This window comes from Pelobates fuscus, chromosome 5 (genome assembly GCF_036172605.1).
Source record: "Pelobates fuscus isolate aPelFus1 chromosome 5, aPelFus1.pri, whole genome shotgun sequence".
NCBI classification, from domain to species: Eukaryota; Metazoa; Chordata; class Amphibia; order Anura; family Pelobatidae; genus Pelobates; species Pelobates fuscus.
Window position 1 is genome coordinate 121,111,833 of NC_086321.1, and position 24,494 is coordinate 121,136,326.

Consider the following 24,494-nt stretch of genomic DNA (forward strand, 5'->3'; position numbering starts at 1 on the left):
TTTATTGAATATAAACTGATGAGAAATAAATTGATAATCACTGTATAGGGGAAGGAGAATGAAAATAGAGCAGAAACAGGCTCAGGATGAAGACTGAAGAGAAAAAGAATTGGTTCTAAATAAAAGCGTAAATGTGGATATAGTATTAAACACAAATCTCTGAAGGTATAAAAGTTGAGAAACCATTTTTAGATGGCTATAAAATATATAATTATGAAAACTCCCTTCACATTGTAATAAAAATCAGTTTTGTACTTATAAGGACTGTCTTCTCCCTTCTACCTCATGTACACTGAAATCATAATGCAAATATGGCTGTGACTGCTTGAACATTCTGTTTGCTCCCAGACAGATCTAAGTCTCTGACACAGATTCCTCTTTACCATCTCAATGACATAGAAATCTATGTCTCAACTATATGTGCCTGTATACTTGTACATTGAGTAAACTAAATCTGATCTACAAAATGGAGGGTCAATGACATGCATGTCACTGAGCATAGAGATATAAGAACCCCACTAGGACTGAGCCCTTACTGCTTCATGCAACTTAATCCAAACTTAGAATTTCAAAAGCAATGACTACCAGAGATGATTTAAAGACATTTGTGTCTGCAATATGCACCGAAATGGCAAAATTTGCTCTGCATTAGTGGGGATTGAAGACAGGCTAAAAGCTGAGGAGACAGACGCGCGATGCTTCTACTAACAACAGAGAACTAAGGACATGTCAAGTGATGCCAAACATCACTGCTTTTAAAGATGTGACAACGTTTAGAACATTTGGACAATCAAGGTTGCAGATGAAAAATCCGCATCAGAGGGCTACATGAGCGGAATCCACAACAGGTAGAGAATGAAACTATAACCAAGCGGTGGGAGGGGATGGGAACAAATTCATTCATCTAGGTTGCGATGTGGGAATTTGGATACTCTAAAGTGGGACCAGTCATTGTTCATTTTCTTTTTTGGGGGTTTTCAGCTGTTTGAATTTACATAGGCTTTAACCTGAGGTAAAGGGTGAGTGATTCATCTATGCTGAGAGGGGTAACTAGGATTACCGAAAACTGGATCAACTGAGGTTAGATGGGTTATTGCCTGAGTTAAGGTGTGGGCGATTCACCTGCTTCGGTGGGGGATGGGAACAAATCCCAAGTTAAACGGTGGGAAATTCATCTAGGTTGGGAGGGGGCATTGGGATCATCTAAAGTGGGGACAGACAATGTTCATTATTCTTTGATCGGGCTTTCTGTTGAGGTTCCATGGGTTTTTGCCTAAAATAATTGGTGGGCTTTTTACCTGCTTTGGAAGGGGGATGGGAACAAATCCTAAATTAAAGGGTGGGAAATTCATCTAGGATAGGTGGGGGCATTAGGATCATCTAAAGTGGGGACAGTCAATGTTCAATGTCCTTTGATTGGGCTTTCTGTTGAGGTTACATGGGTTTTTGCCTACAATTAAAGGGTGGGCAATTTATCTACATTGGAAGGGGAAATTGGGATCACCTAAAATGGGGCAAGCCGTTGGTTATTGTCTTTTAATGGGACTTTCCATGGAGGTTACATGGGTTTTTGCCTACATTAAAGAGTGGGCCATTCACCAGCTTTGGGAGGGGGATAAGAATAAATCCTAAAATAAAGGCCGGGAAATTCATCTAGGTTGGGTGCGGGCATGAGGATCATCTAAAGTGGGGACAGTCAATGTTTGTTGTCCTTTGATAAGGCTTTCTATTGAGGTTACATGGGATTTTAGCCTAAATGAAAGGGTGGGTGATGTATCTACGTTGGTAGGGAAACTGATCACCTAAAATGGGGCTAGCCGTTGTTTATTGTCTTTTGATAGAGATTTCCATTAAAGTTACATGGGTTTTTGACCAAATTAAAGGGTTGGCCATTCAACTGCTTTGGGAGAGGAATGGGAGCAAATTCTAGGTTACAGGGTGGGTGATTTATCTACGTTGGGAGGGGAAACTGGGATCAGCTAAAATGGGGCTAGCCGTTTTTTAAGGTCTTTTGATGGGGCTTTCTATTGAGGTTACATGTTCCCCCCCCTCCCCCCTAAATTAAAGGGTGTGCTATTCACCTGCTTTGGGAGGGGGATGGGAACAATAAGTTAGAAGGTTGGGTAATTTATCTAGTTTGGGTGGGGTTATTGGGATAAACTAAAGTGGGGCCAATCATTTTTCATTGTTCTTTGAGCAGGCTCTCTGTTGAAGTGACATGAGCTTATGCCTAAATTAAAGGGTGGGTGATGCACTGCGTTAGCAGGGGATGGGAAATAGATCAAGGTTGGGAGGTGGCATTGGGATAATCTAAAGTGGGGATAGTCAACATTCATTGTCCTTTGATCTGGATTTCTGTTGAGGTTATATGGGTTTTTGCCTAAATTAAACAGTGGGCCATTTATTTGCTTTGGGAGGAGGATTGGTACAAATCCTAAATTAAAGGATGGGAAATTCAACTAGGTTGGGAGGAGGCATTGGGATCATCTAACGTGGGTCAGTGATTGTTCAGTGCCCTTTTATAGAGCTTTTATGTGATGTTACATGGGGTTTTGCCTAAACTAAAGGGTAGGTGACTCTCCTGCTTTGGGAGGGGGGTGGGAACAAATCCTAGATTAAAGGGTGGGAAATTAATCTAGGTTGGGTGGGGACATTAGGATCATCTACAGTGGGGACAGTCACAGTTCAATGTCCTTTGATCGGCTTTCTTTTGAGGTTACATGAGTGTTTGCCTAAATTAAAGGGTGGGCGTTTTATCTATGTTTGGAGGGGAAACTGGTTTCATCTAAAATGGGACCAATCATTGTTCATTAAAGGGTGGGCCGTTCATTTGGTTTGGGAGGGGGATGGGAACAAATCCTAAGCGAAAGGGTGGGAAATTCATCTAAGTTGGGAGGGGGAATTGGGATCATCTAAAGTGGGGACAGTCAAAGGTTAATGTCCTTTGATCGGGCTTTATTGAGGTTACTTGAGTTTCTGCCTAAATTAAAGGGTGGGACATTTTTCGGCTTTGGGAGGGGGATGGGATCAAATCCTAAATTAAGGGGGGGGGGGGGCAAGGGAGGGATTCATCACTGTTGGGAGGGAAAACTGGGAACACCTAAAATGGGGCTAACCGTTGTTTAGTGTCTTTTGATAGGGTTTTCCATTGAGATTACATGGGCTTTTACCTAAATTAAAGGGTAGGCCATTTACCTGCTTTGGTAGGTGGGTGGGGACAAATTCTAAGTTAAATGGTGGGTGATTCATCTGCGTTAGGAGGGGAAACTGGGATCACATAAAAAGGGGCTAGCCATTTTTTATTATGTTTAATAGGGTTTTCTGTTGAGGTTCCATGGGTTTTTGCCTAAAATAATGAGTGGGCTTTTTACCTGCTTTGGAAGGGTGATGGGAACAAAGTTAAAGGGTGGGAAATTCATCTAGGATAGGTGGGGGCATTAGGATCATCTAAAATGGGGACAGTCAAAGTTCAATATCATTTGATTGGGCTTTCTGTTGAGGTTACATGGGTTTTTGATACAATTAACAGTGGGCGATTTATCTATGTTGGAAGGTTAAACTGGGTTCACCTAAAATGGGACTAGCCGTTGTTTATTGCCTTTTGATGGGGCTTTCCACTAAGGTTACATGGGTTTTTGTCCAAATTAAAGGGTGGGCCACCTGCTTTGGTAGGTGGGTGGGAACAAATTCTGAGTTAAAAGGTGGATGATTCATCTATGTTGGGAGTGGAAACTGGGATCACATAAAAAGGGGCTAGCTGTTTGTTATTGTGTCTGATAGGGCTTTCTGTTAAAGTTATGTGGGTTTTAGCCAAAATTAAAGGGTAGGCGATTCACGTGCTGTAAGAGGGGGAGAAGAAATCAACAAATCCTAAATTAAAGAGTGGGTGATTCATCTAGGTTGGAAGGGGGCATTGGTATCATCTAAAGTGGGGCCAGTCATTGTTTATTTTCTTTCAATGTTTATTTTTTTAGCTGTTTGAGCTTGCATAGGCTTATAAATAGGCACTTCCCCTAGCGGTTAGTCAATGCCTTGGTGTGCTGAGTTATTGACTGGCAAGGCACAACAGAAATGACCTCGCACAGGTGGTTCTTCTGCTCTCCCAAGCATTGAAACACAGCACATGCACTGTGGTTCCTATGGAAACTCCCTAGCCAGCTCTTTCATTATACTTTAAGTGGGCTCTCTGTATCATATTAGAACACTTTAATATAATATGATCAAAATAATAAAGGAATTGAACCATCCATTTTAGAACACTCTGTATGTCCATCATTTTAAATATCACATAAAAAGAGAAAGCCCTGCTTTTATAAAACTCTCCATATGTGCCTCTTTAAGCCTAGAGGGAAGGGCAGTTCTTCAAGCCATGGTTCCCCAGAGGTTTCCTCCACAGGAGGTTTTTCCTTTCCTGAGTGCTGAAGGATGACTTTTTGTGAATGCAGAGGTACGTCTTTGCTGTATTTTGGAGAAACTTGTAATAATTCACTAGATACATTTTGGCCGCTGTCCTCGTGTCTTACTATTACATTATTTAAAATAAAAGTGTTTTGGAAAATATGCTTAATAAATAAAACATTAACTGATTTTTATGCCTCTTGTTGATTTTTATAGATTTGGGAAACAAGATGAATTTGAAAGCAGTGTGGGGGGATCTGATATTAAAAGAGGGAAAACATTTTGTACTGTTGGTATGGTAATTTTAATTTTTGATAAGTTAGTGTTTGTATATATTGTACTATACAAAAATAATAAAGGTTGTAGGGACAACATATTTAAAATAATATTTAATGAAAATTTATAATGTTATTGCCCATACCAATAGTAAAAATTATAATTATTCATATGGATATTAATTATTATATGACCATGTCCACAATGACCTGTAGTGTGTGTAATAGAATAATATTCATATTTTCTGGCATAATATGTCTGACAAGGTATATGGAGGTCACTAGAGTGGGGTTTACTTAGTGATGTATGAGTAACAGCTAATGAATTTCAAAGAAGATGACAAAATATCAAACTGAATACTGAACATGATGGGGGAAAATGAACAGAGAATGATAATCAAAGGGAAGGAAAGTGTAAAAGGAGTAGTGGTACAATAGTTATTGCAGGCAGAATATAATCTGTTTCAAGGTCTAAATGAATAACAGGTCTAGAGAAACATACTATACTCAAGACAATCTTATGAATTTCAAGTACGGAAAGGCACAAGAGTTGGAGAGGAAAGGCATTTAATGGAAAGTCGCCCGCTTGCCTGCTACTTTATTCTGGCTCCTGCATGGTTTAGGCAACCTTCATCACATCAATCACTAGGACTGTATTGACCAGGTCACTATTATAATGATGATTACAAATAATTGATTTCCACAAAGCTTTGCATATTTTATACAATTTCTTTTGGGTTAATATAATTTTCCTAGAGTATGAAATGACTATTGTAGCAGGTAAAATGGATTTTTTCTCAAACCGTTTTTAATCGAGAATGTTTGTAGACATTGTACAAAGACATATTGAAGTGTCCTCAAAGATACAAATCAAAATATCGAAGATGATAGCATACAGTAATAAACACTAATTTTCAGTTTCTGATTATAGGAAAACAAAACTAAAAAAAGTGAGAAAAAAAGGGGAAGGGATGGTGGAAAATAAGGTTGGTGGGGAGAGGGGGGCTGATGCCATGGTAGGGGAAGAACAACCACCGGAGAATAAGTTGTTCTCCCGCCACCACAAAAATAGAAAAATAAAACTCAAAATGTCCAGTCCTACTAAGTTGCTGATAATGAGCAGTCTGTTCGGTGCATCTGAGGATGTCGATGTGACATCTCAACAATTGTTGTTAGAGATTTGTTGGTCTGACCCTAACCACTATTTATACAATGAGTACCTGAATAGTCTGGAAAGGTATGAATTGAGCACATCTCTTGCAGACCTGAAAGGAGGGATCAAACCACTTCGCTGGGATATCCAAATAGCAAGTGGTGGTATCATTCTCTGTATTGGACTGCCGATTGAGGCAACAGATTGGCATGTAATTCACACCTGAATACCATCAAAGCCCCCGGCAAGTGGTTCGATACCCCGACAAGACCACAGTGATACCATGCTTTCTTGTGTTAAGGAAAGAAATGCGAGTGTAGTGCTAAAGAGGTAAGAGCACAATTATCGAAAGTTTAGTAAGGGGTAGAGTTTACAACCTTTGGATCCTTTTTAAAATTCACTGGTGCAGAGGACGACACTTAGTGTTGAGTTTTTGGGAAACTGTACAAACAAGAACACTAAACACAACTAAACTCGATGTCAGCTCATCATGTCACCCCATAGTCCTCCCAAGTCAAGTAGTTGTCTGGATGAGAAGATGCTTGTCAGCCAAGTAGGAGTGTTGCAAAGGAGGTCACGACCCGCCACCACCTCTGCCGAGAACCACACCGTGTACTCCAACGTGCTTCTCACCTTGGATCTGAAAGTATCATCCTAAGTAAGAATGTATGATCTCCAAGTCAAGATTTTTTTTTGTCAACGAGTTCTTTGTTGGCTAGCATTGTCAGCCAATCCATCTGATATAGAAACTGGAGTTTAAACAAACCCCCCTTTTTAAAACAACACTAATGACATTAAGTGAAAGTAAAGAGAAAGAGAGAGAGAAACTTTGGTGTGAGAGAATGTGGTTCATTCCCCAACTAGTGAATTGTGGTTGATAACTGTGCTGCACATTGAGCACCAGACAAAGAAGGATTTCTAATTGTATGATTGAGAAAGTCTTGTTTGAGAAGGGCTCTTTTCACCACTGTCAACATTATTTTGTCTGTCAGTTAGTTTCTGCTCCATATTTACCAACTGCACAAATCTAAAACACTGCAGGATATATGGATACTATAAATTGTTTAGAGTACCAATAACAGAAATAACATGCCCATATCTCTTAATATTTACTCATATCCTACATCCATCTGTGGAGATGACCAACTGTTTCCAAAATGAGAGGACTGAGAATTGTCTTTATAAATCATCCTTAAAATACTGCTGGTGTAGTTAAAAAATAAAATAAAAAAAATAACGGGAATGTATATAAAAGTCAAATATGCTTAGATAAACAGTGTCTGTCTCCTTTCAGGCAGTCTGGTTGATGGCTCTTAAGTTGCAAAGTAATGGACCCTGTGAGTATTCTTTAGTTACATTTGTTACCATGGGAGCATGGTGCTCAATGCATCATTTATGTTCCCTTTTGTGAACCAAAGTACTGTATAGCTAAATCAGCATTACTATGACACAGTAAGCTAGAGTGCAAAACTAAGAAGCTGATCACTCAAAGTAAAACATACATGACAGCACTACATTAACAGAAAGCTATTAACCTAGTACAGACTTCCATAGATGCTTCATGTTCGGACCACTTCCCATACTGGCTGTAAAAATTAGGCACATTCTGAACGTTCTTATTATACCCTTATTAAAGTTTAAATATTCAGTTTTATTTATTGTTGTCTACGTCCACTTAAAAACCAAATTAACAGATCTAAACATATTAATTTGCAAATGGGCACAAGCATGCATACTATAGCCAATATTGAAATAAATATACGGTATATTTTTTTCTTTACATATGAGCAAATGGGCAATGAACTTTTTTTAATACTTTCTTTACTTTTTTCCCGTCTCTCAGACTAACATGGTTAGCAGTTATTTATGATGTTTATTGTTTAAATTAACACTCTCAAAACTACTCCTTGGCATGAAAACTCCTAGGTCAAGGCTGTTCCAGGTATAGTCAGCTTTGAATACTGATTATCCACCAATCATCTTCAATCAACTTATGAAGCTAGATATGCATTATAAGAGTTTTAGCACAGTAGTGTGACATTCCTATTCGAATATCAAAATATTGTCTTCACAGAACACTACACATAATCTTACCTTTAAAGAAACCTGATGTTTCACAGAGGAGTTAGCATAGGCAAAGGTGCTGGCCATTCCGATGCACACAGCTATGCCTGCAGGACAACATTTGGTTATTAGACAGGTAAGCATGTTTTCAAGAAAAGGAGCCAACATTCTTGTTAACAGTAAAACACAGAGACCCCTGAGAACAACAGTGCTGGATAGAGAGGTAGGAAATAAGTATATAATTGCTCTTAAAGGAATTAAATCTATAATTAGCATTTATAATAAATTATGTTTGTTGGTTTGGGAGCTCACTATAATTTACCTTTAAGTGTACACTTACCCAGCTTATGCTGAAAGCAGACCTTAGCCAATAGGATAAGTATGAATGGGAGCCCCTTCTGCAACCAGGAGACAATGGCCCTGAGCTCAGACAGAGCAGGGGCGGGCGTGCCAGGCTCTTCATTAGTCTCCTCTCTGTGACGTTCCCCGGAAGCTGCATGCAGCAATGAGGGTCGAGAATGAGGGTGCTGAAAACTATGTTGCTGATGATGTGACGGTGGCTGTGGCCGGTGATGATGGTGGTGGTGAATGAAAGGGCTTGTCTCTGAACGTACTCCAGACTCTTCTCGAAGAGGAGGTGGCATCTGTATAAACACCTCACCACCTCCAGCTGAGGAGCCAAGCACTAAACCAGACTGGACGGTTATTGGCCCAGGTTGGAGACCGGCCAGACTTGAAAAAAGATGCTGGGAGGAAGGGGCGTCTTGCTTCATGCCATTAAAGACTCCATCATCCACATTGGTATCTGAACTCAAATTCTGGTTCCGACTCCTGAAAACCAATTTATTTGAATAAGTAGCAATTAAGTTAAAAGCAGAATTTTCTCTGGAGTACAGGTGCCAAAAAGGTAAAAAAAAATAAAATAAAAAATCCCCCAAAAATATTCAGTATTTTGTATCAGAGTACCGTATTAACACATCCTCCAATTGTAAATTGATTTTTTAGAAAGGTTTGACTTCCAGATGCCACTCAATGACTTCACTACCGACGATAGAGAGCCTTAAGCTATCTCTCTGAGCTAAGCCCTACATTGAGAACATGAGAGCCAACGTCAGCAGTAGAAGCGGAACGAGGGACCAAGCAGCAACAGTCAGGCAGGCAGGTAACATAACAAACCATTATAAAAGCGACCTGTACTGGTTATGGTGCTTGGGATATTTCTTTAACCCCTTAGTTACCAGACCGTTTTTCAATTTTCTTAACGTTAAGGACCAGGGCTGTTTTTACATATCTGCTATGTTTGTGTTTAGTGGTACCCACACATATTATATACAGTTGTTCTCACCATTAAATGATCTTTCTAAAGATACCATTATTTTCATCATATCAAATAATTTACTATAAATTTATTTTTATAAAATATGATAAAACTTTGACCCCCCCAAATCTGTTACGCATCTACAACCGCCAAAAAACACCCATGCTAAATAGTTTCTAAATTTTGTCCTGAGTTTAGAAACGCCCAAATGTTAACATGTTCTTAGCTTTTTTGGAAAGTTATAGGGCAGTGATGGCGAACCTTTTTGAGCCCGGGTGCCCAAACCGCAATGCATGCCAACTTTTTTTTCCTTAAAGTGCCAACACGGCAATTGCGTGTGTGTGTGTGTGCGTGTGTGTGGGGGTGCGTGCGTGTGGGGGGTGCGTGTGTGGGGGGGTGCGTGTGTGTGGGGGGTGCGTGTGTGTGGGGGTGCGTGTGTGTGGGGGGTGCGTGTGTGTGGGGGGTGCGTGTGTGTGGGGGGTGCGTGTGTGGGGGGGGGTGCGTGTGTGGGGGGGTGCGTGTATGAGGGGTGCTGTGTGTATGAGGGGTGCTGTGTGTGTGTGTATGAGGGGTGCTGTGTGTGTGTATGAGGGGTGCTGTGTGTGTGTGTATGAGGGGTGCTGTGTGTGTGTGTGTATGAGGGGTGCTGTGTGTGTGTGTGTGTATGAGGGGTGCTGTGTGTGGGGGGGTGCTGTGTGTGGGGGTGCTGTGTGTGTGTGGGGGGGGGGTGCTGTGTGTGTGTGTGGGGGGTGCTGTGTGTGTGTGTGGGGGTGCTGTGTGTTTGGGGGGGGATGCTGTGTGTGTGTGAGGGGGGTGCTGTGTGTGTGTGAGGGGGGTGCTGTGTGTGTGTGAGGGGGGTGCTGTGTGTGTGTGAGGGGGGTGCTGTGTGTGTGTGAGGGGGGTGCTGTGTGAGGGGGGTGCTGTGTGTGTGTGTGAGGGGGGTGCTGTGTGTGTGTGAGGGGGTGCTGTGTGTGTGTGTGAGGGGGGTGCTGTGTGTGTGTGTGAGGGGGGTGCTGTGTGTGTGTGAGGGGGGTGCTGTGTGTGTGTGTGAGGGGGGTGCTGTGTGTGTGTGTGAGGGGGGTGCTGTGTGTGTGTGTGAGGGGGGTGCTGTGTGTGTGTGTGAGGGGGGTGCTGTGTGTGTGTGTGAGGGGGGTGCTGTGTGTGTGTGTGTGTGTGAGACGGGTGCTGTGGGGGGGGTAGGGGTGCTGTGGGGGGGTAGGGGTACTGCTGGGGGGTAGGGGTACTGTGTGGGTGGTAGGGATACTGCTGGCGGGGTATGGGTACTGCTGTGGGGGGTAGGGATACTGTGTGGGGGGGTAGGGGTGCTGTGTGTGCGGGGGTAGGGGTACTGCTGGGGGTGGTAGGGGTACTGCTGGGGGTGGTAGGGGTACTGCTGGGGGTGGTAGGGGTACTGCTGGGGGGGTAGGGATACTGCTGGGGGGGTAGGGGTACTGCGTGGTGGTAGGGGTACTGCTGGGGGTGGTAGGGGTACTGCTGGGGGTGGTAGAGGTACTGCTGGGGGTGGTAGGGGTACTGCTGGGGGTGGTAGGGGTACTGCTGGGGGTGGTAGGGGTACTGCTGGGGGTGGTAGGGGTACTGCTGGGGGTGGTAGGGGTACTGCTGGGGGTGGTAGGGGTACTGCGGGGGTAGGGGTACTGCTGGGGTGGTAGGGGTACTGCTGGGGTGGTAGGGGTACTGCTGGGGTGGTAGGGGTACTGCTGGGGGTGGTAGGGGTACTGTTGTGGGGGAGTAGGAGTACTGCTGGGGGGGTAGGGTGCTGCTGGGGGGGTAGGGTGGTGCTGTGGGGGGTAGGCTGCTGCTGGGGGGGTAGGGTGCTGCTGGGGGGGTGGGGGGTGCTGTGGGGGGTAGGGTGCTGCTGGGGGGGTAGGGTGCTGCTGGGGGGGTGGGGGGGTGCTGGGGGGGTAGGGGTGGTGCTGGGGGGTTAGGGGTGGTGCTGGGGAGATAGGGGTGGTGCTGGGGAGATAGGGGTGGTGCTGGGGAGATAGGGGTGGTGCTGGGGAGATAGGGGTGGTGCTGGGGAGATAGGGGTGGTGCTGGGGGGGTAAGGGTACTTCTGTGGGGGGGTAGGGTGCTGCTGGGGGGTGGGGTGGTGCTGTGGGGGTGGGGTGGTGCTGTGGGGGTAGGGGGGTGCTGTAGGGGTAGGGGGGTGCTGTGGGGGTAGGGGTGGTGCGTCAGTATCCCCCCCCCTCCCTCCTTCTTACCTTTAATGAAGTGGGGGGGGGGGACACAGCCATCCCTGGTGGTCCGGTGGTGGTACCGTCATCCCTGGTGGTCCGGTGGTGGCAGGCAGTGCTTCCGTGTCGGAAGGCAGGGGGAGGGATCTGTGATGCTGATCCCCTGTCCTCCCGCGCGATGCTGTGTGGAGCGTTGCCATGGTAACGCTCAGCAACGCTCCACACAGCATCGCGCGGGAGGACAGGGGATCAGCATCACAGATCCCTCCCCTGCCTCCCGACACGGAAGCAGAGTAGGCGCCTGCCGTTTCGGGCAGGCAGGTGCCTACTCTGCAGTGATGGCGGACCTGTGGCCGCGTGCCCACAGAGAGGCCATGCGTGCCATAGGTTCGCCATCACTGTTATAGGGCAATAAGTACAAGTAGCACTTTGCCATTTACAAACCATTTTTTTTCTTCGAAATTAACGCAAGTTACATTGTAACACTGATATCTGTCAGGAATCCCCGAATAACCCTTCACATGTATATATTTTTTAAAACAAGACAACCTAAGGTATTAAACTTGGGGTATTTTGACCCTTTTTTGCAACCATTTTACCATCAATCTATGCCAAATTAAAAAAAGAATAGTAAGAATTGGTGATTTTTTTGACACACATAGCAATTTAAAAATACATGTACGGAGAACTTTAAGGGTTACTACCAAAGAACACCCCAATATGTGTTCAGCAACATCTCCTGAGTACAGTGATACCCCCCCCATGTATAGGTGTGTTGGGTTCTCTAGGAGCTAAAATACCTTATTTAGAGTGTGCGCATTCCAGTTTTCACATCTGGTTGTCATGCACCCATGTCCTATTTCGGAAATTAATTTACCCCCATCACACCATATATTTTTAAAAAGTAGACACCCTAGGGCATTTCAAAAGGTGATATTTTAACACTTTACATGAACTAATTCTACCACCAGTCTTGTCAAACTTTTGGGTAGTAATTTTTTTGTGTTATTTTTCTCTCACATTGTACTTTAGGCATGGATTCTCAGTTCCTTTTATGTGTTTATAAGGTTTTATGGTGTTCTGGAAAGTTACAGGGTCAATATAGGGCTTGCCCAATTCAGTTTGCCAGATTGGTTTGCTGGGTCTGTGTTGCCTTTTGAGACCATATGGTAGCCCAAAGATGTGAAATAACCCCATCATGGCATACCATTTTCAAATGTAGACAACCCAGGGCATTCAAAATGGAGATTTCCCCGAACAGATTTGAGAGATTCACTGCTCTGGTGCGTTCGTCTATATTTGGGGATGTTTCCCCTAACACAGACATGCGTACCAGAGCAGGGAATCCCCACGACGGCTCGCATTTACGCCTGGACGTAAGTGCGAGCCGTTGTAAAACAGGTAGGTCGCTAAATGAGGACCACCTGTAAATGTATAATATATTTATTTATTTTTTTAAAAACTTTTTCCCCCTGCTGGCAGCTCCTAGAGTCCTATTGCAGCAATGTGATCATGGTGATCACATGGCCCTGGAGGGCCGGAGCTGCTGCAGGAGGACTATTGGGGTCTCGGCAGTCCCTCCCCGACCGTGATCGCCGGTACAGGTAAGTCCAGGGCTCCTATTTGCCGCGGACGTACTAGGTACATCCGCGGTCCTTAATGACAGCTTTTTGTCAGACGTACCTAGTGTGTCCAAGGTCATTAAGGGGATATACATAGAGATATATATATATATATATATATATTTCATTCTAAGTGTATTTTGATATAAATATATATTAATATCAAAATACAGTTAGAATAAAATTACATATATTTTAAAAAAATAGTTTATTTTAATTATTATTTATAATAATATATACACTATATATATATAAAATTATATTTATCATAAATATACACGTGTGTAATTTTACTCTGTGTATTTCTATATTAACAAATGTATATATATTAATAAAAAAAACCACTTAGTATGACTAATATATATATATATATATATATATATATATATATATATATATATATATATATATATATATATATATATATATTTATTTTATTTTTTTTGTTAATTTATAAACTTTTTCACCAGCAGGGGGACTGCCTGTCAATTCAGGCAGTCCCCCTGCTGGTAGCACTGTGGACACCTGTACTTTTAGAACGGTCACATGGCCCCTGGGAATACTAAATTGGAGAGGCGATCGCCGGCGGGGGAACGGCGACGATCGGCAAGTACATGGGAGGAAGAGGGAGGGAGATGGAGGGAGAGGAAGGGAGAGTAGGGGTTAATTTAAAAAAATATATATATTTTTTTTCTAATCTAATTTTTTTTTATTTTAACAGAGTGCCTCGACTGCTCGAGGCACTCAGTACAGGCAGAGCATCGGAAGCCTGCCTGAAGGCTTAGGATGCTCCTGCCTATATTTCCGGGCGCCACATGCGGCTACCCGGAAATGATCGCTCCAGGGGGAGCAATCACTTGGGTGCCCGGCAGTGTAGGGGGGGGAGGGTATTCCACGATGCCCTGATATCGAGGCATTGTGTAATACCCATAGAGCATCTGGAAGCGATTACGCTCAAATTTACAGCGGATGTGTGAGGTACGTCCGCGGTCCTTAAGGACAGTTTTTTGTCAGACGTACCTCATACGTCAGTGGTCATTAAGGGGTTAAATTGTCCCATTGATACCAAATAAACCAATAACTGCTCATTGCACAAACTGACTTTTCAAAAAGGATTTTTCAACTGACAACTGACAAAGTTCAAATTTCGGAATGTCTAATGAAAGGATAAAACCATTTCCTGTTGGGAAGCACTGTAAAATGGTGGTTGTCAATCTGACTGCGCTACCGAATGTGCAATATGACCCTAGTAGTTCAAATCAAATATTACACTACTGGACAAGTCTCTTTAAAAGAACAGTCTAGATACCATAAAAACTAAAATGCGTTGGGTTTAGAACATTTTGACTTCTTACTTGGTGTATGCTGAGCCACAAGCCTGCCGCTCTGTATTTTAAACGTCTGAATCTCTTCATATTAAGAAAGATAATTTTCTATAATGTTTTACATACTGGTCTAAACATTAGGTCACAGATCTATCACTGTATTAAGAAGAAAAATATAATTATACTACTATTAAAAATGTTTTATTGAAAAACCATATTACATTTTAAAATATCACATATTAAAGCTATGAATATTTAATCTAAAAGAGGTAAACATTTAAATAATGTTCATTTAAAGGACCACTAAAGGAACTCAGACCACATCATCTCAATAAAATTGTCTGGGTGCAGTGACCCTTTAATTTAACCCTGCAAGGTACAGCATTTTACACATTGTAATCAGCTTGGAAATAAAGTATATTGGTACTTCGACTTTACCCTATATCTCACCCAATAGAGAGAAAGTTAATCATTGGTCCATTGGAAGCCAGAGTCTGATCCTCCCATTGCCAGCAAGTGTGAGTGGTGCTAGATCACTCCCATCTTGTGAGTCTATTTTAAAGGGACATGGGTTTATTTTAATTGCAGTATCACATGATCTACACTGATCAGCCACAACGTTAAAACCACTGACAAGTGAAGAGAAAAACATTGATTATATCGGTACAATGGCACCTGTCAAGGGGTAGTACATATTAGTCAGTTCTTGGATTTCAGTGTTGTAAGCAGGAAAAATGTTCAAGCGAAAATATCTGAGTGACTTTGACAAGGGCCAAATAGTAATGGCTAGATGACTGGGTCAGAGCATTTCCAAAATGGCAAGTCTTAAAGGGTGTTCCCAGTATGCAGTAGTTAGTATCTACCAAAGTGGGGAGCCAAGGCTTGCCCATCTGCTCCGATCACACAGAAGAGCAACTGTACCTCAAATTGATGAAACACATAATGCTGGCCATGATAGAAAGGTGTAAAAACACATAGTGCATCTCAGTTTGCTACCCCTGTCCACCACTGAAAACACCTTCAATGGGGACGTCAGCGTCAGAAATGAACCGTAGAACAATGAATTTGGTTGCCTGGTCTGATGAATCACGGTATTTCTTTAGATTAGGTGGATAACAGGTTTGTGTGCGTCATTGCACTTGAAGGAAGAAGGCATGCCGGTGGAGACAGGGTTATGCTCTGGGCAATGTTCTGTCGGGAAACTTTGGGTACTGTCATTTATGTGGATGTTACTTTAACACATACCACTAACCTAGAGATTGTTGCAAACTATATACACCCTTTCATGCCTATGGTGTTCCCTGATAGCAGTGGCCTCTTTCAGTAGGATAATGCTCCCTGTCACACTGAAAAACTTGTTTAGGAATGGTTTGAGGAACATAGTTCAGTATTGCTGTGGGCCTCCAAATTCCCCAGATCACAATTCGATTGAGCGTCTGTGAGATGTGCTGCATCTGGAGGCCCCACCTTGCAGGACTTAAAGGATCTGATGCTAATGTCTTGGTGCCAGATAACACAGGACACATTCAGAGGTCTTGAGGAGTCCATGCCTTGATGCAGAGCTATTTTGGTAGCACGAGGGAGACCTACACAATGAAGCATGTTGAGGCTAATTAATGTATATTTGTTTTTTTCTCATAATAGGTCATTTATACCCAAGCAAGACACAAAATAACCCATATTAAAGGGACACTATAGTCACCTGAACAACTTTAGCTTAATGAAGCAGTTTAGGGGTATAGAACATGCCCCTGCAGCCTCACTGCTCAATCCTCTGCCATTTGGGAGTTAAATACCCTTGTTTATAAACCCTAGTCACACCTCCCTGCATGTGACTTGCACAGCCTTCCATAAACACTTCCTGTAAAGAGAGCCCTATTTAGGCTTTCTTTATTGCAAGTTCTGTTTAATTAAGATTTTCTTATCCCCTGCTATGTTAATAGCTTGCTAGACCCTGCAAGAGCCTCCTGTATGTGATTAAAGTTCAATTTAGAGATTGAGATACAATTATTTAAGGTAAATTACATCTGTTTGAAAGTGAAACCAGTTTTTTTCATGCAGGCTCTGTCAATCATAGCCAGGGGAGGTGTGGCTAGGGCTGCATAAACAGAAACAAAGTGATTTAACTCCTAAATGACAGTGAATTGAGTAGTGAAATTGCAGGGGAATGATCTATACACTAAAACTGCTTTATTTAGCTAATGTAATTTAGGTGACTATAGTGTTCTTTTAAGTATATTTCTTAGTGCACCAATTATTTGTTACTAATAAATATTCTTAGCTTACCTCTCTGGAGGAGGGTTGTCTGTGAGGCTGCTATGTCTTCTCTGCATTGTTTTCAAGACCTTAAAACAATACATTTAAAACGTATTGTCTAAAAGGGAAAATGAGCAGGTAGACGTCTTCCAGTTTCAACGTTGCTTGATACATGAACTTTCTCCAAGTACGCTTTGTAAGATTTAAAGAACTTGAAAGTCGACATCTGGGTCTTTTAAAAAAATCAGACGCAGTTCATCTCACTTGCTGGAAAATAATAATAATATAGAGAGAAAAATAAATCAAAATTGTATTCCTGCATATATGTAAAAATAGAACCTTTTTTTTTTGTTTGTTTGTTTATAACTTTGCACCAGAATTTTATGCATAACCACCACAGAAACAGCAACATAGCTGGCTATATCAAATTGTAGTTTCATGCATTATACAATTGTAAGGCAAGAATAGTTAATTACTATTCATTTTAATAAAAAAAACAAAAAACAACAATTTCAATAAATGTAAAAGCTATTGTACATTGTATACATAAATTACATGTCTATATCTACATGCACATTGTGTGTCCATCAATACAAATATACCATATATTTTGTATAAAGGTTTATTTAGAGAGTCAAGCATTCTAAATGTTAACCACTGTAAAGACAGTCTAATAATACATCGAATTACATCTATATTTCGGGGACAGCTCTATATAGCGAGCACATAATAGCACATACATGTCAACAATTGACTTCATTCTCACCAATAATTCCCCAATTATCCCACCTTCTCTGCTTCGCACGTCGCACAGGTGATGACGTCAGCCTTCAACTCTACATCAGATCTAGCCCAGCACGGCATAGACATATGGTACCCCGAGCTCTACGCACAACAAACACCTATCCATTGCTACCTTCTACAGCGATCTACGGTTCTGCGACGCCGACAAGATGGCCGACTCATCAAAACTCTAGTGTTTAGAGCTCTGCTGCTTACACTGCTGATTCCTGTACCGGGTCATCGGGGCCAGTCGGGTATTTGGGTTGGCTAACGGGGCTACTAACAGGGTTCGAATGTCTGCATAGTTACCAGTGGCAGGTCTATGACCAATAACCATTTAAAGGTTCCGGGTCATAGTCTCTTCTTTTTTCCATTTAGGGGAGGTGTAAGGAGATATCAGTATTGTTAATGATATATTGTGAATATATATATATATTTTTAATATATTCTTGATAATTAAAGATAGGTATAGAAGGTGTGCTATATGTAAGTGCTAAGGGAAATTCAAGAACAATAGTATAATAAATATTGGCATTAAATACATTATATTTGCTCAGAAAGTGTAGTGTATATTTATATATGCACGCACTTTATAATTTATCAGGAACACAGGACATTATAGATTTGCTAAATACAATGTAAACAATTATATCTCAGGTTAGCGTAATATATTATTTGGCATCATGACTACTTTTTGGAGACCGCCGATGGTTGCCATTGTAAATGTGATTTACAATTAGTTGTATAGCTATAGATGAACAGTAATTGGCGGAGAATAAAAATATAAGATATAGACTTGGCTCTGTAGCCATACATTCAGGAATATTTGCCATGGTTAACTTATTTTCTATGGTGTGGAGGAAAATTCTGCGCAAGAGATGGGTTCTTGGTATTGTGTTTGGGCTGTCCCTCATCTACTTTCTCACAAGCACTTTCAAGCAGGTGAGTAAAGGTTAATGATGTGTTTTTGGTTGTATGGTGACATGGGCTGAAATATTGTTATAACTATGGTGACCCTATATCCATTTATAAACGTTGCATCAAGTAGAGTGTCCCTGAAGATGAAATAAAGCAAAGCTTGTTCGAAAAAGGAAAAGTCTCTACGCATTTGACAATGACTTATCCTTAGTCATAAGTGGAAAACATAAACTTGTCTTTAGTGTACTCAAACTTGCAGGAAAGACTTACTTTACATAATATATATTATGTATAGTATATGTGGTGGTGTGTGCTATAATTCACATTTGAAAAAAGCAACACATTAAAGGTACAGTTTAGGCACCTAGTCCACTTCCCCTCAGTGAGGTAGTGTAGGTGCTGTGTCACTGTCCCCTTAAAGGGAAACTATAGTGTCAGGAAAACAAACTCATTTTCTTGGCACTATAGCTTTCCCCTCTGTCAAGGCCACCCATACCTCTCCTCCCTCCCCCGGCGCAGATGAGATTAATTACTCCTTCTGTCACTTACCAGGGACCAGCGCCAATGTCCCTCGACGCAGACACAGCTCCGCCCACGCTTCTTCCCTCCCACGTATGGCGGGGGAGACCTAATTCGCATGCGCGGTAATGGCTGCGCTTATATTAGGATTTCACCATAGGAAATCACTGTTTAATACTTTCCTATGGGGATTCCAGTGACGCTGGAAGTCTTTATTCATAGCATAAGGACGTCCAGCGTCGTTTAGGCGACCAAAAGTCTCCTATCCACCCGGAAGTCCCTTTGTCTGGTAGACCACCACTAGAGGAGGAGTTAACCCCAGCAGGTAATTATTGCGGTTTATAAAAACTGCAATAATTACATGTTAAGGGTGATGGGAGTTTGCACCCAGACCATTTCAATGAGCTGAAGTACTCTGGGTGCCTACAGTGTCCCTTTAACCCTGCTATGTAAAACAACTACACTATAGTTTTGTATTCCTAACACTATAGTGTTCCTTTAACTATAATTATATATACGATATGTCCTACACTGCTCATTTCAATTGTCTCTGTAGCTGATGATAACCCAGAATGAATATTCACCATTTCACTCCAAAACCTTCCAGTTCAGTGCAATTGTTTGGAATTTTACAGAGCAGGTTCCAAAAAAGCCTGAATGTTAAAACTAAACAAACATGGGGCGGGGCCTGTCCGCTGAGCTGAGCGGACGCAGGTTAGAGCTGCTCCTGCTTTACTAGACAAAAATTGCTATTTATAAGCCAAAAACAGCTATCAATCGACCGTAGGAGGGGAGGAGGCGGCCGCTCCCCTGCAGCCCTCTATGTCTGAAATCTGGAAAACGGGTCATCGTTCCCCTCCCAATGGACCGGCGAGGGTTATCCTGGTCACAGGAAAGCCCCTTCGGGCACTAAGGCAGCATCCTCAGACAGAGCTGACTAATCCCAAAATGGTGGCGAAAGTCGCTGGGCCACCCGACACAGCACATGAGCCTGACACTCTGGCACGGCATTCTGGAAGAAACTTGAAGAACGGCAGGCCAAGGCACACGCCCCAGCTGAGTACTCGCCATCACCGTTGCCTTCATGCTCCCATCTCAAAGGCACATCTTACAGAAGGAAACAAGCACGAAAATGGCGCCGCCGAATGCGACACTTCCCGCCAGCATGCAAAACCCACGCTGCTCCACCCGAACACGGCTACCTTATTACGCAAGTACAAGCACACCTCCCGGCCTTCGCACGACACTAGCTCCATGAAGAGCCTGCATCCGCTCACATACTGGACCAGGACAGCACTGAGGAATACCCGGCAGGCCCCTAGACGCAGATCCTACTCCGGTCATCCTACAACATGCCTCCACTTGCATGCACAGCCAACCCCAACACTGAGACTCTCGGGATGGGGCCATGTGCTCCCCCAGCAGGGAATCGGCTGACTGGGGAGAGACGCTGCAGGAACTATTAACCCTGGCACTGAACACTCCATGGGACCACTACTACCGATACATGTGTGTTTTTTTTTTTCTCTTTGTGTGTTTTTTTCTGCTCTTTATTGCTTTTCTTTTTATTTCTATGGTGGGACTCATATAGGCAGATGGTGGTCCACACACAGGGTTTCACATACTCCCACTCTGAGACGTAAATAGATCAGTTAAACCCCACTCTCCTTCCATAAATGCCCACCCACCCTGAACCTCTAACCAGCCTGCTCATGCCCGGATGGGCCGACTTGCTAACTCGGGTACCGTTCTCTTGTACACACCAGGCCTGCATGGGTTTTCACAATCTCCTCACAAATATCTAGCCTGACCGAATAACTTGTCTTTTTGCATGGAGGGGTCCTACCCACTACTTGACTTGTAACCGCGGCTGGTTCCCTTATTTACCACTATAATGTCTTAAAGCATAGAACTTAGTAGGGCTAACCATACAGATATCTTAGCCATAATTTTATATAGTTAGTGTAAGAGATCCTCTATTTAACATATATAAATAATTGAGAATAAAATAAGGATTGTCTTGGAAGCAATAGTTTTGTCTTTTTGATATTTATTATATAAAAATATAAATATAGATACCGTATATACTCGAGTATAAGCCGAGGCCCCTAATTTTATCCCAAAAAACTGGGAAAACTTATTGACTCGAGTATAAGACTAGGGTGGGAAATGCAGCAGCTACTGGTAAATTTCTAAATAAAATTAGATCCTAAAAAAAATATATTAATTGAATATTTATTTACAGTGTGTGTATAATGAATGCAGTGTGTGCGTATGTGTGTGTGTATGAGTGCAGTGTGTGCATGAATGCAGTGTGTGAATGCAGTGTGTGCAGGGCCGGTGCAAGGATATTTGTTGCCGTAGGCAAAAAAATGTTTGCCGCCCCCTCCCCCCCCCATATGTCCTGACTTCCCCTCCTCCTCCCTCAGTGGTCCTTACCTCCCCACCCCGTGTTCCTTCACCCCCCAGTGGTCCTGACTCACCCCTCCCCTAGTGGTCCTTACCCTCCCCTCCCCTAGTGGTCCTTACTTCCCCCTCCCCTCCCATAGTGGTCCTTATCCCACCCCCTCCCTCTCATAGTGGTCCTTATCCCCCTTCTCCCTCCCATAGTGTTCCTTATCCCCCCCATCCCTCCCATAGTGGTCCATATACCCCCCCTCCCTCCCATAGTGGTCCTTATACCCCCCATCCCTCCCATAGTGGTCCTTATACCCCCCACCCTCCAATAGTGGTCCTTATCCCCCCCCTCCCTCCCATAGTGGTCCTTATCCCACCCCCTCCCTCTCATAGTGGTCCATATACCCCCCCTCCCTCCCATAGTGGTCCTTATACCCCCCATCCCTCCCATAGTGGTCCTTATACCCCCCATCCCTCCCATAGTGGTCCATATACCCCCCCTCCCTCCCATAGTGGTCCTTATACCCCCCCTCCCTCCCATAGTGGTCCTTATACCCCCCCTCCCTCCCATAGTGGTCCTTATACCCCCCTCCCTCCAATAGTGGTCCTTATACCCCCCTCCCTCCCATAGTGGTCCTTATACCCCCCTCCCTCCCATAGTGGTCCTTATACCCCCCATCCCTCCCATAGTGGTCCTTATACCCCCCATCCCTCCCATAGTGGTCCATATACCCCCCCTCCCTCCCATAGTGGTCCTTATCCCCCCCCTCCCTCCCATAGTGGTCCTTATCCCCCCCCTCCCTCCCATAGTGGTCCTTATACCCCCCTCCCTCCCATAGTGGTCCTTATACCCCCCTCCCTCCCATAGTGGTCCTTATACCCCCCTCCCTCCCATAGTGGTCCTTATACCCCCTCCCTCCCATAGTGGTCCTTATCCCCCCCCTCCCTCCCATAGTGGTCCTTATCCCCCCCCCTCCCTCCCATAGTGGTCCTTATCCCCCCCCTCCCTCCCATAGTGGTCCTTATCCCCCCCTCCCTCCCATAGTGGTCCTTATCCCCCCCTCCCTCCCATAGTGGTCCTTATCCCCCCCTCCCTCCCATAGTGGTCCTTATCCCCCCCCTCCCTCCCATAGTGGTCCTTATCCCCCCCTCCCTCCCATAGTGGTCCTTATCCCCCCCTCCCTCCCATAGTGGTCCTTATCCCCCCCCTCCCTCCCATAGTGGTCCTTATCCCCCCCCTCCCTCCCATAGTGGTCCTTATCCCCCCCTCCCTCCCATAGTGGTCCTTATCCCCCCCTCCCTCCCATAGTGGTCCTTATCCCCCCCTCCCTCCCATAGTGGTCCTTATACCCCCCCTCCCTCCCATAGCGGTCCTTATCCCCCCCTCCCTCCCATAGTGGTCCTTATACCCCCCTCCCTCCCATAGTGGTCCTTATACCCCCCTCCCTCCCATAGTGGTCCTTATACCCCCCTCCCTCCCATAGTGGTCCTTATCCCCCCCCTCCCTCCCATAGTGGTCCTTATACCCCCCTCCCTCCCATAGTGGTCCTTATACCTCCCCATCCCTCCCATAGTGGTCCTTATACCCCCCATCCCTCCCATAGTGGTCCTTATACCCCCCTCCCTCCCATAGTGGTCCTTATACCCCCCTCCCTCCCATAGTGGTCCTTATCCCCCCCTCCCTCCCATAGTGGTCCTTATCCCCCCCTCCCTCCCATAGTGGTCCTTATCCCACCCCCTCCCTCCCATAGTGGTCCTTATACCCCCCCCTCCCTCCCATAGTGGTCCTTATACCCCCCATCCCTCCCATAGTGGTCCATATACCCCCCCTCCCTCCCATAGTGGTCCTTATACCCCCCCTCCCTCCCATAGTGGTCCTTATACCCCCCCTCCCTCCCATAGTGGTCCTTATACCCCCCTCCCTCCAATAGTGGTCCTTATCCCCCCCCTCCCTCCCATAGTGGTCCTTATACCCCCCTCCCTCCCATAGTGGTCCTTATACCCCCCTCCCTCCCATAGTGGTCCTTATACCCCCCTCCCTCCCATAGTGGTCCTTATACCCCCCTCCCTCCCATAGTGGTCCTTATCCCCCCCTCCCTCCCATAGTGGTCCTTATCCCCCCCCTCCCTCCCATAGTGGTCCTTATCCTCCCCTCCCTCCCATAGTGGTCCTTATCCCCCCCTCCCTCCCATAGTGGCCCTTATCCCCCCCTCCCTCCCATAGTGGTCCTTATCCCCCCCTCCCTCCCATAGTGGTCCTTATCCCCCCCCTCCCTCCCATAGTGGTCCTTATCCCCCCCCTCCCTCCCATAGCGGTCCTTATCCCCCCCCTCCCTCCCATAGCGGTCCTTATACCCCCCCTCCCTCCCATAGCGGTCCTTATACCCCCCCTCCCTCCCATAGCGGTCCTTATCCCCCCCCCTCCCTCCCATAGTGGTCCTCATACCCCCCTCCCTCCCATAGTGGTCCTTATACCCCCTCCCTCCCATAGTGGTCCTTATCCCCCCCCTCCCTCCCATAGTGGTCCTTATCCCCCCCCTCCCTCCCATAGTGGTCCTTATCCCCCCCCATCCCTCCCATAGTGGTCCTTATACCCCCCATCCCTCCCATAGTGGTCCTTATACCCCCCCTCCCTCCCATAGTGGTCCTTATACCCCCCTCCCTCCCATAGTGGTCCTTATACCCCCCTCCCTCCCATAGTGGTCCTTATACCCCCCTCCCTCCCATAGTGGTCCTTATACCCCCCTCCCTCCCATAGTGGTCCTTATACCCCCCTCCCTCCCATAGTGGTCCTTATACCCCCCTCCCTCCCATAGTGGTCCTTAACCCACCCCCACCCTCCCATAGTGGTCCTTATACCCCCCCCCCCCCATAGTGGTCCTTATACCCCCCTCCCTCCCATAGTGGTCCTTATACCCCCCTCCCTCCCATAGTGGTCCTTATCCCCCCCCTCCCTCCCATAGTGGTCCTTATCCCCCCCCCTCCCTCCCATAGTGGTCCTTATCCCCCCCCCCCTCCCTCCCATAGTGGTCCTTATCCCCCCCCCCCCTCCCTCCCATAGTGGTCCTTATACCCCTTTTTTTGTTATTATTATTTCTTATTTTATTTATATATATTTTTTTTCGTCCCCCCTCCCTGCTTGATACATAGCAGGGAGGGGGGCTCTCCTTCCCTGTTGGTCCAGTTGCAGTTTAGTGGGGGGAGAGGGGGGCTGGCAGAGCTGTAACTTACCTGTCCTGCAGCTCCTGTCAGCTCTCTCCTCCTCTGCGCCG

At 44.9% G+C, this 24,494-nt stretch overlaps 2 protein-coding genes across 6 annotated transcripts in view; one reads left to right on the forward strand and one right to left on the reverse strand.

Moving 5' to 3' along the window:
- Window positions 1-17,578, reverse strand: part of RNFT2 (ring finger protein, transmembrane 2) — a 50,241-nt gene extending 32,663 nt beyond the window's left edge. For 2 of the 5 annotated variants that reach the window (XM_063454202.1, XM_063454207.1), the window contains exons 1-4: window positions 17,396-17,578; window positions 16,637-16,873; window positions 8,231-8,721; window positions 7,921-7,997 (exon numbers count right to left, since the gene is read on the reverse strand). In XM_063454202.1, coding sequence (XP_063310272.1) covers window positions 7,921-7,997; window positions 8,231-8,721; window positions 16,637-16,710 — 642 coding nt within the window. In that variant the 5' untranslated portion in view covers window positions 16,711-16,873; window positions 17,396-17,578. The other 3 variants (XM_063454206.1, XM_063454203.1, XM_063454204.1) reach the window with 3 other exon arrangements.
- A 247-nt stretch (window positions 17,579-17,825) lies between these two features.
- SPRING1 (SREBF pathway regulator in golgi 1) overlaps window positions 17,826-24,494 on the forward strand; it is a 40,675-nt gene continuing 34,006 nt past the window's right edge. Inside the window, exon 1 of the mRNA XM_063454208.1 lies at window positions 17,826-18,331. Coding sequence (XP_063310278.1) covers window positions 18,221-18,331 — 111 coding nt within the window. The 5' untranslated portion in view covers window positions 17,826-18,220. The remainder of the gene's footprint in view (window positions 18,332-24,494) is intronic.